This window comes from Carassius carassius, chromosome 21 (genome assembly GCF_963082965.1).
Source record: "Carassius carassius chromosome 21, fCarCar2.1, whole genome shotgun sequence".
In the NCBI taxonomy this organism is placed as follows: Eukaryota; Metazoa; Chordata; class Actinopteri; order Cypriniformes; family Cyprinidae; genus Carassius; species Carassius carassius.
Window position 1 is genome coordinate 24290694 of NC_081775.1, and position 15306 is coordinate 24305999.

The window sequence follows — 15306 nt, forward strand, 5'->3', positions numbered from 1 at the left end:
CGGTATGAAGACTAGCATAACACTCACGGGCTCAGCGTTTTCTATTTTACAGTTATTAGCAGAAGGTTAACTCAGAGCACAACAGCCTCTTCTTTAGCAAATGAAATCTGTGCGGTTTTAGCCGGACGCTGACCCCTATTAGGAGAGCTTCCAACGAATGGCGTTTTCCTGACTATCAGCGTGGGGTCATGCCGTATGTGTGTGTTTTTCTCAATGAGCTCTTTAACCCGCTCTCTAAGCCACCACTTTTGTGTAGAGAGTGTTTAATATATTAGGTCAAGTGATCGAGTCAGTATCACCGTTGGCGCTGTTCCACTTAGAAGTAAAGTCATTTCAACTTGTTTCCGCAGTTCGGGTTTTCTTTAAATATTTCTTATGTATTTAACCCTTCAAAGACTTGTGCCTGCCTGTCGGGCCATTGTTTGCTGCTAAAGCTTTTGATCAAAAACATGCAGTTTTTGTGTATTGAAAAGCAAAGTTTGGAAACGATATAGTGAGCAGGGAATAGAGAGCGTCTCGCAGGTAAAAATAACTACACACAGAGCCGTGTTGCGATATGTTGCCACATCAACACGCTGCTCCACGATGATGGAGTAATCCATTTCCCCAGCAGCTCTCCTGATGCCATAAACACAGGCGCTAGGCGGACATGTCATTCCTCATTCTAGGCAAGGACATGCAGTTTGGGAAAATGCTGGAGATTTGTAACGCTTTAGCGCTGTGTTTTTCCTTTTTCTTATTTTACACCGCCTCTGTTTATATTGCTGATTTATTTAAAACATTTTCTTTGAGATGAAGTTCATTGATGTGTCAGGTTGTGTTTGATATCACACATTTGTATGCTTCGGGGATGTTTGTAAACTGATGCATAAGAACAGAGAGGAATTTTAATAGAAATACCATCTGTTTGGATTCTGACAGCTTCTTGAGACTGAACAAAAACCTGTTTGTCAGGATTTGCCACTGCTGAAATCTGTAGTGTTTCGCATGCATGTACAGTACTACTCTAGTATATATAACGAATGTTTTGCAAGCAGATAACTGCTTCCTGTATACCGTCCTCAAACTTGTTGACTGTTCTACATCATTTGAGCACATTCCCCCCTACAAAGATAAAAGCTCTGATTGTTGCTTTCTGCTGAGATTGTATTCAAACACTTCAGTGTTACGTAAAATCACAAAGAGCGTAGTGCATCTAGATTTACTGTTTTGCTAACAGCACCTCTTGTTTGCATTCTCTGCTCTGTGATATCTCTGTGAACACAGCATAGTATTTTAATTCAGAGTGAATGGTATTGATCTGTAAAGGACGTGATATTCATCATGGAAGAATTTTATTCAGTTTAAATTTGGCGTGGTAGATGGTAACATTAATAGCAAAATCTATAGCCTTTCATCAGCTGCTGTAGGCTGTGAGGATTGTCAGAGAAGATTTTTGTCGAAAAAAGATTCTTTGAGAGAGTCTAAAAAGGCCAGCGTCTAGCAGAAAACCAATTCTAGACCGCCCACTGTCTTTGAATCGGGAACATTTTAATTGTGCAAATACTTCACCCTTAATTAGAGCAAAAACTTTGCATCTGTCCTTTGAAGAGGGTTCAAGAAGCTTCCTTGCTCTTGGCAGCCATTGCTGATTCCAGTGCCTCCTGCCATGCAGTCAAAATGACCATCCCTGCTTTTATTTTTGCCCTGAAATAAGAGACATTCAGAATGAATATCGAATGTAAATCGAATCCTTCATAGGCTACATTCACACAGCAGCAAAATACAGCAATCAATCCAGATTTATAGTGCTTAATATGGTTTCATTGACACAGTTTGATTGAACCAAAGTGACAACTGTATTTTATAAACCAATTGACACTTAACCACATTTATCTCAAGTTCTCCTAAAAATAAAAAAGAGCTATGTATGTACAGTATTGCATCTCTCTAATTGTAAATTATTTATCCAGCTTGTCTGTTCCTATATCTTCTTTCAAATATTTTAATCAGTATGTTTATCTGATTAAAATATGGTTAAATTACTTATGTTTTAAGAATTGTAATATGTATTTATTTACCTGTAAAATTATCCTTAGACGCTGACATAACAATGCCTAAATAAATAAATAAATCATACATGGAACACAAAAAGGATTGCTGTAAGTTATTTGTTTATACAGCAGTGGTAAATAAAATGTAAGCTGGTGTATGAACAAATCAGTTTGAGTGTCTCCTGTTAGTGAATATGGTTGTCAGTTCCAAATATTGGCTGTTTGAATGAAGCTAAAGTTGAAGTATAGATAAAATGCTAGCATTGTAGCTGTGCCTTCCCCCCCAGTGAGCTTCTCTACTTTTGAATCTGTTCATTTTTTTATTTTACTGTGTATTTAGAGCACTGTTGCTTAATTCTCTTAAGTAATTATACTGCAGTGGGTGTAGGTTGCTAGAGTGCTTGTGCAAAGGGAGGTGACAAGGAGCACTGATTTTCTGCCAAGATTTCTAAACAGCTTGCAGTTGAACCCCTCCGTTCTTTTTTTCCCCATTCAAGTCTATCAGGCCATTCACAGTAGCATCACTTCATGTAATTCCCTGTTCAGAAAAGCTTTTGCACGTTGAGAGATTTCTGTGTCTCTACCTATGGATAGCCAAGAAGCCTTGCTGGCATTTTGCAGCCATCTTGGTTCACAGTGGCTGCATGCCATTGATTCAGCTGTGGTTTTTATCACACTGCCGCACAACACGACAGTGCAGACTAGATGTGCACTAGTTACTGTATGCTACTGCTATGGCACTCAATTCTGAGTGTATCACTGCATAACAACCCCTTAGTGCTGACTGCTGAATTGCTAGAGAGTTGTGTTATTTTTCACTCAAACCGATTGCCTGGACCAGTCCTAATGAAACACAATCAAATGATTGAGCTTGGACGACCAAGATTGTTGTGTGATATCACCAAGACAGCATTTATTTGATCACAAATACAGTAAAAAACTGTCATATTGTGAAATATTATTCCAGTTTGGAATAACTGTTTTTAATTTTGGTACATTTTAAAATACAATTTATTCCCATGATGGCAAAGCTGAATTTTTTTTTTGTCATTTTATTTCTCTTAATGAAAGCCCCTTTCTTTTATTGGTGACCTATTGGAGTTGCTGTTAATTTCAGGGTTCCCTTGTTCCTGTATTGTTCCTGTTGTCCCATTACAGACCAGTCAGCCTCAGGCATTAGAGTGCACACCAACAGGGAGCATTAACTGTAAATAAACAGGGCAGCCACCTCCCCAATAGGATGCTACCACCCTGATAACAGACCCCTCTTAGCAGCATTGTTGACCTTCTCTTCGCCACAGGCTCACCAAGGACCCTTCAGCTGTCTTTATCTCCCAAGTCTCCGCAGGAAAGATTATTCTTATTGCCAGGCCAGGGATATAGAGCAGGAACTAGAAGAAGAGATAATGAAAGAGAGCAAGGGAGTGTGTTAGGAAAAGATGAAAACAAAAAGACAAAGCCTGAAGAAACATCCAACAGGAACAGAAAAGGACCTAGACTGTTGTCTTGCTGGCAAAGCGTATTTTGTCCTTTGTAGGACTTCATATAATGAACTCGTAAAGAGATAGCATGAAATTTTAAGTGACTTCTGTTTACCCACTAAGGACTCAAACCGTACAGCTAACAAAATGATAAGGCATGGAATGAAAGGGAAGGAGAACAAAGTGGTACATAATCTAAATCTGGATTTGAAGGGGTAACAACGTTAACCCCACATTCTTCACAATGAGATGAAGAGGGAAGACCACAGTTGACGGCGATGAGTGGCTCTTTTAAGAGAGTGCCTCAAGGAGTCTGGAGCTTCAGAAAGGCTGGCATGTTTCATGGCTGAGATCGATGGTACAATTTAGTACATTTCACAGTAAATGCCTCCCCATGACCTGCCGACTGTTATGAAATGAACACACTTGCTTTGGGCCCTTTTTTTATTTGAGCAATACCGATACAAGGGCAGCAAGAAAATTTGAACCTTTTTCAGATTCATTGGCCCCTTTATCACTGCTGCCAAGCATGTGGGTTGCAAAGCACAGATACAGACGCTCTGTATTTTGTGCCGCTGAGGGTTCCACATATCCATGCTAAAAGATAGATGTCAAGCAATTACTACTCTTGCATTTATTTCCTGCCCCATTTTTGATAAAATGCTAATGCGTGTGATTATTTTACTATTTAGTACCATTTTAATGACAGTCTAGTGATTTGGGTGACATTGTGTAATTGCTGTCATTAATTAGCATCTAGAGGCCGCTTAGCTTAAAACTTACAGTCATGTGCAGCACGGTCTTCCTCATGGGACTCCTGTAATGGTGATGGAAATAGCACTAACATTGTGAAGAATGCTAGTTTGAATCCTTTTGCAATTTTGACACCTGTTACAGACGTTCTGAGAGTTAGAGGTCATGGCTCTATTCTTGTCCTGATTTAACGATAAAGATGTGAAAAAGATTAGCAGAGATGGAGAGAGAGCGAAAGAGGGACAAAGAGAGAGAGAGATTGATGTTGCCTCGGTGACACCTTGCCTTTAGACACAGAGCAGGAAAAACTGCATGAAGTGAGTTTGGCTGGAGGTCTTGAGGCAGATACCTTTCCTGGGGTTTGAATCAATTCCAGCTTTATCAGTTGTCCATGTCCAGGTATTCTCACCCTTGGGAAAGGCTGATGTGTTTTCCAATAATGAGAAGGAGCACATGGCAAAAACGCATTTAAGAGGTGGCCAGTCTCCAGAGTTGCTTCTAATTTCCAATGCAGTTTGTAACAGATGAAAAACAAAACTGGTAGAAAAGTTTAAAGATATCTGTGTCCAGTGCTGTTATCAGTACCGGGGATGCTCTAGACTCACCACATTGCCACATTTCTCACCACTAATTAAAGTACGGCTAGTCAATAGAGACCAGATAGTGCTTTTCCTTATTTTTCATATAGATGTGTTTATTCCTATTATGTGCTGTTTTATAATCAGCTATTTTGCATAACATGGTGACTTAATCTAAGGTGCGGTATATGAGTACTATCATACTATGTTTTACCATGTACATTTGAATTAAATAATCTGTCAGTAAATTTACAATGACTAAACTTCATCCCTCCATTGCTGTCTTATTCTCCTCCGACGTTCCCTTTTCAGTCTCTCAGTTCCTCCCTGTATGGTCTTGTTTTCCGGTTGTGGGTTTTTAATGTCCCATTGTTCTGAATGAGCAGGAGGACTGCTCTAACTGACCAGGCTTGTAGCTCTGTAATGGGATTAGCAGAGCCATGTTCATATTGTTGTCTGACAGATCTGCTCCCAGTTCTGTTTCTTTCTTTTTTTCTGCCTCTTTCTCTTTCTCTCCATTTCTCTTTTCAGTACTGCAAAGCTTCTGATTTTTCTGTTTATTATTTTTTCACATGCAGAAACAAAGACAAAATCACTTACTGCTCTAGACTGAAGAACTTTTTTTGGCTTAAATAAGTAGGGCTGCAGGACATATCGGAATATCGCAAATGTAAATATCGCAGTATGCCTATTGCAAGGGTGTGCAATATCTGAATCATTTTAATAATATGCTACTTAAATCAAAACATTGCAAGAGTTCAAAGTTTTAGTTTGATGCACATATCAGAGAATTGCTTTGTTAAAAAGAGTTAAGTGCGTCTTGCTGTCTGACTCACACCTGAAGCATGTGCACAAGCTGCATCTTGCACTGCATCATTTTTTTTTGTTTGTATGTTCACATTGATGTTAAAATGTAATTTTTTTGATTTGTGACATTAGTTTTTATGCAATGCTAAAACACTGCTGGTCACTTTCAGAAGTTAAAGTGATTCTTTTTTTTCCAAGAAAGTATGTGAAACAAATTGGTTATATAATTTTCATTTTGAAATATTTTAAAATGTAATTGAAATTGATTTTACACACTTTAAGCAATATCGTATCGCATATTGAATATCACATTTTTTTAACAAGGTATCGCTTATTGCATTTTTCTTCAATATTGCACAGCCCTATTAATAAGTAACAAATTAAGTTTAATTTTAACAGTGAATGTTATGATTTTTTTATCAGATTATTCATATATATTACTATCTTTAAATTTTAATAATCGTGATTACAATATTTAACTACATATTCGTGATTTAGATTTTTGTCATAATCGAGCAGCCCTAATATAGAAGGTACACAGTGTCATTCACACAAATACTAGTAACACACAATACTGAAATAATGCAATAAACTGTAATTTAACAACATTAAATGTAAGATAAAACCCTAATGTACAGATCTGATAAGAAAAAAAAAACTAAGAAGAAACAAAAAGCATCAAATATGAAGTATAGAGTATATGAAGTATTTTTACTTCCAAAAACCATTAAATGTAATTACATTAAATTAATTATTATATGTAATTACAGTTATTCACCGTATATAGTACAGAAACTAATAATTAACAGATTTGTACATTATTTTGCTTTTAAAATCACAATAATTTAAAAAAAAAAAAAAATTTTATACAGTTTGGTAGATTCTACACTATATGTGGTGTTGAAAGTTAGTCATAGAAACCAAAGAATATAAAAGACGCAAATCAGTTGAGAACCAATGGAGGCCAAGTATATGTTTTAGAAATAAGTTTCTTGAATTGAACAGCTGGAAGGAAGGAACAGTGTGAGGTAGCTGAGTGGAGACCACCCACATGCTTCTCCAGACACACATTACATTAATACGGATTCTCCGTTTGCTTTTCTCTTCTACATCTATAACAAGGTTAACCACATGAGAAACACACACACAGACACACACTCACACACACGCTCAAACTCAAACACACACAAGCCACCAGATAAGATGATTCAACCTCCCACTCTCTTCTCTATATGGAATGTTTATTTCAGTTTGCTGATAACAGTGGGAATTAACTCCCTATAAATGAGAAAGTGTCTCTCCTCCCAGCAGCTCGGCGGTGTTGTTCTGCTGAGAGCAAACAGGCTATAAAAACAACACTGCCTCTGTTCCCATTGAACTCAATAGAGTTTTCCTCTGAGCTGAGCTTGTTGCATTATTTGCTAAAAAACCCAATTTGTTAAATCCTAAGCATTGCATTGTTGAAGTCTCTTATGACGGAGTATGTAGATGAAATTCTCAAGACAGTGGAAACATAGGGGAATTTGCTTGCATTATCTTTTTTGCCACTCTTTCTTTCTGTCTTTTCTACTCTGTCCTTCTGCTAACATGCACACGCACACACACCCACACACACACACACACACACACACACACACACACACACACACACACACATACGCGTTTGTTTTTGTGAAAAGTGGGGACATCCCCATATGCGTATTGGTTTTTATACTGTACAAACTGTATATTCTATCGCCCTTTACCAACCCTACACCTAAACCTAACTCTCACAGGAAACTTTTTTACTTTCTCAAAAAAATTCATTCTGTATGATTTATAAGCGTTTTGAAAAATGGGGACATGGGTTATGTCCTCATAAGTCACCCTCTCCTTATAATAATACCTGTGTCATACCCATGTCATTATACAGAGTTGTGTCCTGATATGTCACAAAAACAAGAGCACACACACACACATACACACACACACACACACACACACACACACACACACACATACACACACACACACACACACGCTATGTTAGAATACAGTCATTGATTTTTCCTCCTCTTGTTATACATTGAATTATCTGTGTTGTCAGTGAACTGTCATTCAAAATGGCATTCGTCCCCAATGCTGTGATGACCGGACCTCTCCTCTGCTGTAGTATTTATGCTTGTTTAGGGCTGGCCGAAGCATTGTAGATTATAACTCATCTTGTTCTGACTCTGGAGTCAGGCACCATAAAATTAAAACTCAAATCAATGGTGTATCATATCCTCTCCCATCAAGCTGAGCAGAAACTTGCTGCCCTGAAGCTCTGAAGAGTGTTTTTTCTTCTTCTTTGAAATATGAGACGGAGAGACATTATATACCAAATGAAGATTGAAGGAAAATGAATCTGATGTTTGCTGCTAAATCAGCATTTTTGTTTGTGCTTGTGTTGATAATAAAATTGTGTGTATCAAAAAAGTTGCACTTAAAAACCTTTTCATTTTTTAGTTACCCAGCAATGCATTTTAAGAGGGAAACTGCAGTGTATCTGTCAGCACCATGGACAGCGGCTTCATTCTGCCATCTCTGGAGCTGTCTTAGGTGCTGAAAAGTCAGTTTCTGAAAGAAAGGCAGTTTAACCTGCTATTTAGATTCAGAGGTTTTGTGTGTGCTTTGTTTTGTCTGTACACGCACTCGCATTCAAACCTCAGAGAAAGTAAACCTGTACTTGTGAGCATATTTTGGGAGGTTGAGGTTGGATTGAATTACTTCCCCTCCCCCACCTCAAATCATGTGTGTGAAGGTCTTGTTAATTTATCTAGAGGTTGTTATATTTGCACAAAACACTCAAGGCAACTGTTTAAAAGTTTTGTTTCCCAACAAAATATTTTTTTTCTTCTGTACTGAAGGTTTTTATTTATTTATTTTAATTTTTTTACAGCTGAGACTGTTGGTTTCATTATCTATGACATGAGATGCATCCAGGGTCCAAAATTAACTTTTTTTGTATACCTGCCAATAACAAGAAATTAAGAACATTTAATGACCATAGCTATTTCTTACTGGCACTGTATTTTGCATAATTTTATTTAAAAAAAGTAAATAAATAAAAAATTGTTCCTATGAAAATGCAATTTTCTTTCCTTTTTTTTTTTACAGCTGTTTTTTTTCCTGCAAATTTGTGAAACACTCATTTTTAGGGTCGGGTATCGATTGGGTTTTATATAATAACGGTGCCATTTTGATACTTTTAAAACGGTACCGGTGCCTAAACGGTGCCTGAACCGATACTTCTATAAAAATAAATAAATAAAAAAAGCCTAAAAAGGATAACATTAAAGAACATTACAAATATTTCAAATAAATCCATAGCATTCACACAACAGCTGTGGTGTGATGAGTGGTTAACGGAGCGTTGATGGGAAACCGACTGCTCCCTCGTGACCTTTTGTAAACTGTACTTATGACAAAGAACTGCACAGATACAGATATTCTAACAATCTATCGATAAACACACACCGTGTGTCCTCTGTTTCTGTTTGAGCCCACTAGCGCTGCTCCGCCGCGGCCTGCGGATTGTGCTGAAAGACGGGGAGGAGACCGGTTTACCATTGGCTTCATATGATATTAAAGAGGACTGACTCTGAGACGATCGCGAATTTGTGTACAGTTTATGGAGCTAAATGCTATAGCCCCGCTAAAAAAGCCTAGCGACGCCCCTGCTTCTTGTGTACATGTCGGAGAACCAGGACAATACAAGCACATAAAAACTATTTTCCAAGTTTTGGCATTTCTTCCTTTTTTTCTTCTACTAATTGTAGTTTGTATTACAACCACATGAAAACTATGAGAAATCTCATCTCATCTCGCAATTACGACCAAATCACTGGATCACTGTTACTGCATGTCGATAGCCAATATTTGATGCTAAAAGTGGCGTAAATGGTTAATGTGCTGGAATGAATGAATGATGAATTAGCATGCACATCTGTCTAGAACAGGTGCAGCCACCAATCTCCCATTCTCTCCTTCTCACTCTTTCTCCTCCACCGACTGGCTTAGCTACTGATCCTTTCTCTCTTTCTCTGTATGGTTGGTTGATGTATAAAAAAATACATGTTAGAGCTGTAAAACAGGTGTAAAGTGTGTTTGACTTGACTCTTCTCAGTTGCTGAGAGCTGTGGTGTGGAGCACTATCACTTCTGTTGGGAGTTCATGTCTGTCATTCACATTAAGATATGAAGGGCAATGTGAAATGGCAGTACATCTTGTTCTTAGCTGCCCTGGAGGTTTTGAACTCAGGGCCATTGCTAGTGGGGTGAAAGGTGGTGATGATTACAGGGGCCCACTGCTGAGGGGGGAGGAGGTGTTCAAGGCGCACACAGAGAGCGTCTAAAAGCACTTTAACATCAAATTTGGCTCTTCTTGCTTGCTTCTTTTCATGCAATTCATGCATACTGTGGACTACCAGTGACACTGAAAAAAAACTAAAAATAAAAACAACAATTATTCAGACACTTTGACCTGACAATGTTTTTCTTAGATGTTTTTTTTAATTTAATTGCTAATGCAACCATTTTACCCCACAGACGAAACAAAATTTAGCAATGCTCGGTAATTGGTCAACAAAGTATTGATAGTTGTGTAAATTTTGTCCTATTAACAGTTGTCTGAAGTTTTGGTTGATTGTTATCCATAACATAACTTTCGATCAAAGTTATCTGACATTATCAAGATGAATTTGTTCTGACACAGTTTAACTCTTGAGTTATTGTCATATTTTATTACTATTTTCTAAACTACAGCAAATAAACTGTGATAATGTGAGAATGTTGGAAGTGTCTATTTATTTATGTGTGCTGTAAATAGCACAAATAAATAAATAGAACAAACATACAAATTGAACAATTTCAAACAGGGCCCACTGGTACCACCTGCACTGGGCCCCCGCAAACTCCAGCTACGGCCCTGTTTGAATTGTGAAACAGATTAACTTCATCATTTTAAAGTGGATGAGCAGCACAGTTCTACAGTATTCTGGTACTAAAATAATGGCATAATACCAAAAACTGATATTGCTACAATATCATTAGCAAATTTAAGAACATTATTAATTATGAGATTAATCTCAAATTATTCTTATTCATTATTGAATTTATTGGTAGCCCTAGTTTAATTTCATTAGTCGCTCAAGACTGTTTTAGTATTGATTTAGTATCAATGCCAAGGGACCAGGGGCTGATATCATACTAAAGCCAACATTTTTGTATCAGCCGAAATGTTGCAAAATGCATTTATTGATCCACACATAAAAGCTACATTTCATGTTTGCATTACATATGGACCTTTCCATTTCATTCAGATATGTTTATAAAGGTCACTCATTGACCTTTGCAATAGTTGTCTGATAATCTATAAAAAACTCCTTTCCATCAGGAGTGTGCTACTGCTGTCATACTTGGATTTCTGCTGCAGGAGATTTGTGTTTAAAAGAAAGTGTCTTTAATCAGCTAAAGTGCAAATATCCATTTTATCTAGAGAGCACTATCAATCTGTACCCAATACACTGGAAGAAAGACGCAGTGACCATTAGAAACATTGGGCAGCTGTTCAGAAAATAAACAGAAATGTATAAATTAGTTTATGAAGTTATATACTTGCTGGCATGTACACTGGCATGTTTTCATGCTTGATTTATGATCATCTGAATTGGGTGCATTGTGAACTGGCTGTATCGGGAAGTTGAAACATGAAAAGGATGAACTTCACACTTTCACAGTTTCATCCTGAGAGAATCCGTACCCGCTGGTTTTGTGGACAGACAGAGTGAGTTTGGGATGTGTAACCTGTCTCTGTTCTGGCAGAAGGATAATGTTCCGCTGGACTCCAGTGTGACGGAATGATGGTCAATCCATCTGTCAGTAATTAGCTCTGAGCTAGCTTCCACCATGCGATGACTTCCACATTTCTTTCCCTGAACCCAGACTGCATAAGCAGGGCAACCAGATGCATCCCCCCTCCTTCCCTCCTTCCTTGATTTTACCAACCATATGAGTTGATTTTTTGTTTTCATTTCCATAGAATGGGCCTGCTGGACTAGCACATGTCAATGCAGCATTTCACTTTAGTAAGTAAGTTAGTTGTCATTCAGCAGATACTTTTATCTATGTATTAAAGCAATAGTTCCTCTGGAACAACCTTCAACCACAGGTTTAAAAATCTCATGAAAGCTAAATTTGAGTGCTGTGCTTTTTAGTTAATGCCTGTTCCTTTATATGTTTGTGTGCTTTTAAAAGTGGACCAAATGAAACATTAGATGAAAGGATCCAAGGCATTTTTTCTAGTCCAAATATGACCAGCCAAAACGATAATAAAGGCTTTTTTTTGGAACTTTTTTCTCCTAATGTTTATGACTAAGACCTAACCAAAGAGCACCTTCTGGGATTGTTATGAGGTCCTTTAATAAGGTATCAGGTAGCATTAATAAAAAAAATAAAAAAATACTAAATACATCACACAATTTTGTGTGTTCTATAAGTGTATTTGTCCGGTGCACAATCGGGATTGATAATAGATTTAAACCAACAACCTTTCAGTTACTAGCCGAGATCTTAAACTACTATACCACATCACCATATTTACTTTATAAATAGAGTAATTAGCTTCAGCTCTTTTTTCTTTGTTGTTCCAAAAAATCAGTAATTGAAGCAAAAGATGTTCAAATGGAAATAAAGGACTCAAAATTCAGCCGGTATTTGTGATCCCATGCATTCTCATTAGTCTGCTTGTTTAAGACTGAACTTTATTACCTGCCATTTGTGAGGGGACTGCAGGATAATATGTTACCAACAAAGCACTTTTCTGGTTTGTTATTATTTATTTGTTTGAGGCAGCCATGTTGAGGCTTGTTAATCTGTGATCTGCTACCAAAGCTGTCTAGTCGTCACCTGAGTGACTGCCAAGCATCTCGGCTGACTTCCTCCATCCCACCCAGTAAGACTGTGTGTATGTGTGTGTCAAAATCTATGGGGAAAGAAAAGGTTTGACTGCAGCTCTGTATTTTATTTCCCTTAACATAAATGAAATACTGTAAACACACACAGATATTAGTAGTAGAGTTATAGTCCATTGTATTAGTCTACAGGGAAATCTCTCCCAGTCACTTCTCTCTCAGACATATTTGTGTCTGCCAGTTTAAACTAAACAATAACACATTTTGAAATGTATGTGTTTCTGTATGAATATGTTAAAGCATATCATAGAGCTGCCCGATGGATTCAAGGCCTGAAATTTGTTTGTTTGTCTCTCTGTAGGTAACCTGGGTCGTGTTGACTACATCAGTGAATTTGAATTTGATCTGTTCATCAGGCCTGACACGTGTAACCCGCGGTTCAGAGTCTGGTTTAACTTCACAGTGGAAAATGTTCGAGAGACTCAGGTAAGCCCAGACCTGCAGAGATACTCCTTACAAAAAATAACTCATTCTAAAATGTTCCTAGAAATGTTTAGCCTTGGATAAAGATGTATCCATGTTTCAGAAACTGGCTTTTAAGTGAACAAGTGACTTTTTTCTTTTTTTTTTACAGTTTTTATTTTATTTTATTTATTTTACACTTTATTACACATTTATATTCAGTAAGGGCCTTTGACATACACTACTATTTAAAATGAAAGTGAAAGTGAAAAAAGTGAAAGTGAAGTGACATTCAGCCAAGTATGGTGACCCATACTCAGAATTTGTGCTCTGCATTTAACCCATCCGAAATGCACACACACAGAGCAGTGAACACACACACAGACACACACTGTGAGCACACACCCGGAGCAGTGGGCAGCCATTTATGCTGCAGCGCCCGGGGAGCAGTTGGGGGTTCGATGCCTTGCTCAAGGGCACCTAAGTCGTGGTATTGAAGGTGGAGAGAGAACTGTACATGCACTCCCCCCACCCACAATTCCTGCCGGCCCGGGACTCGAACTCACAACCTTTTGATTGGGAGTCCGACTCTCTAACCATTAGGCCACGACTCCCCTAAAATGGTCTTTTTGAAAGACATCTCTTATGTTCATCAAGACTACATTTATTTAAAATATACAATAGAGATACAGTAAAATTGTGAAATATTTTTCACAATTAAAATGTTTAAAATCGCTTTTCTATTTTAGTATATTTTAAAATAATTTTAATGGAGCCTTCAATGTCACATGCTCCTTCAGAAATCATTTTAATATGCTGATTTTGTTTTCCAGAAACCTTTCTTACTATTATCAGTGTTGAAAATGCTGTAATGTAATGGTGAATTTTGTGGAAACTGTTAAACATTTTATTTGTAAATAATTCTATGTTTAATTTTAAAAGTATAGCATTTATTTTAAATAAAATAAATAAAAGTATTAATTTAACAACAACAACAAAAAAATCATACTGATCAACTTTTCAATGATTGTGTAGTTCTGTGAGGGAAAAAACAAAAGCTAAACTTGGGTATTTTTTAATACAGTTTCATGGCTGTTACAATACTGTTGTTGTTATTATTATTATTATTATTTGGACCAGCAAATTTTGTCAGTTCACAGCTATGAAATGTTATTCAACCTTTTGTCTTTTTTTGCTTTTCTTTTATTTTGTTGGTGCAATGTTGCATTGTGAAACACATTGAAATGCAAGTGACTTTTGATTGAACTGTAGAAGTTTTAAATGCCATGAAGATTGAAAGGTTTTTGGGGCAGTGAGGTCTGCCTTTCATTATCACATTGATGATATGCCAAAAGTTTTTCATGTGTCACCCACAAACTCCCAAAGGCAGACAATTAGCAGCAAAATAAATTCATCCCTTATGCTAACGTAAATCCTCAGTAGATTGGATGACTGATGCTTTAAATGACATCTCAGGGTCCTGGAAGAATCGATATCGCAAATGAATCTTAAATCATGCAGGCTTACATGAATTTAAATCACTTTTTCTGCGGAAGCGTGACACTCAAGTGCCAGTTCATGCCTGTAATCAATTTAAAGAGACCTTGTGGTACACGCATCAGGTGCACAGATTGGTTTATACACAATGTAGTTTATGGATGATTGAGTCAAGTTATCTCTCAAATGAATACATTTCTTATTTTTTTCTGACATGGTTTGAAATATCAAGTGACAAATCAACAAGTGGCAGCATTCCCCCTAAGAAACACAATGTGCGCAAGTCAAATTGACAAACTTCACCTTGTTGTCGAACCTCAGGTCTGTATCTTTTTTTTTTTTTTTCTCTCCTGTTCTCTTTAGCTTGTCACTGCGCAGACAGACACTATCCACTCGTGAGCTCAGGACATTGTCATTGGTGGAGAGGAGTGGTCACATGCCACAGTGATATGTGGGAACAGAGGGCGTGTCTGCCGGACAGGCCAGCTGGCTGGGCCGGGCTGCAGTTGTTTAGTTTTGTTAACGCCGGTCGAAGCCTCATCACGGCTGTCATTTTTGTTTAATAGCTAGAGGACGGTTTACACTAAGAAAGGAGGGGCAGAAGGAGGACACGCACGCTATCTCACTGATCTTAGATACCTACACGCAAGGATTGTACACACCGAGGACGATATGAGGAGGGATGGACCTGTTATTAATAGGAAGTGCTTTACAAAGAAATATAAAGAAAGACAAAATATAACGTGCGAGAGAGAGACTAGATG

The 15306-nt window shown here is 37.5% G+C and overlaps 1 protein-coding gene across 1 annotated transcript in view; it reads left to right on the forward strand.

The window, feature by feature from the left end:
• The window catches only part of agbl4 (AGBL carboxypeptidase 4), a 348143-nt gene that overhangs the window by 9959 nt on the left and 322878 nt on the right, over positions 1-15306 (forward strand). Inside the window, exon 3 of the mRNA XM_059503964.1 lies at positions 12945-13069. Coding sequence (XP_059359947.1) covers positions 12945-13069 — 125 coding nt within the window. The remainder of the gene's footprint in view (positions 1-12944; positions 13070-15306) is intronic.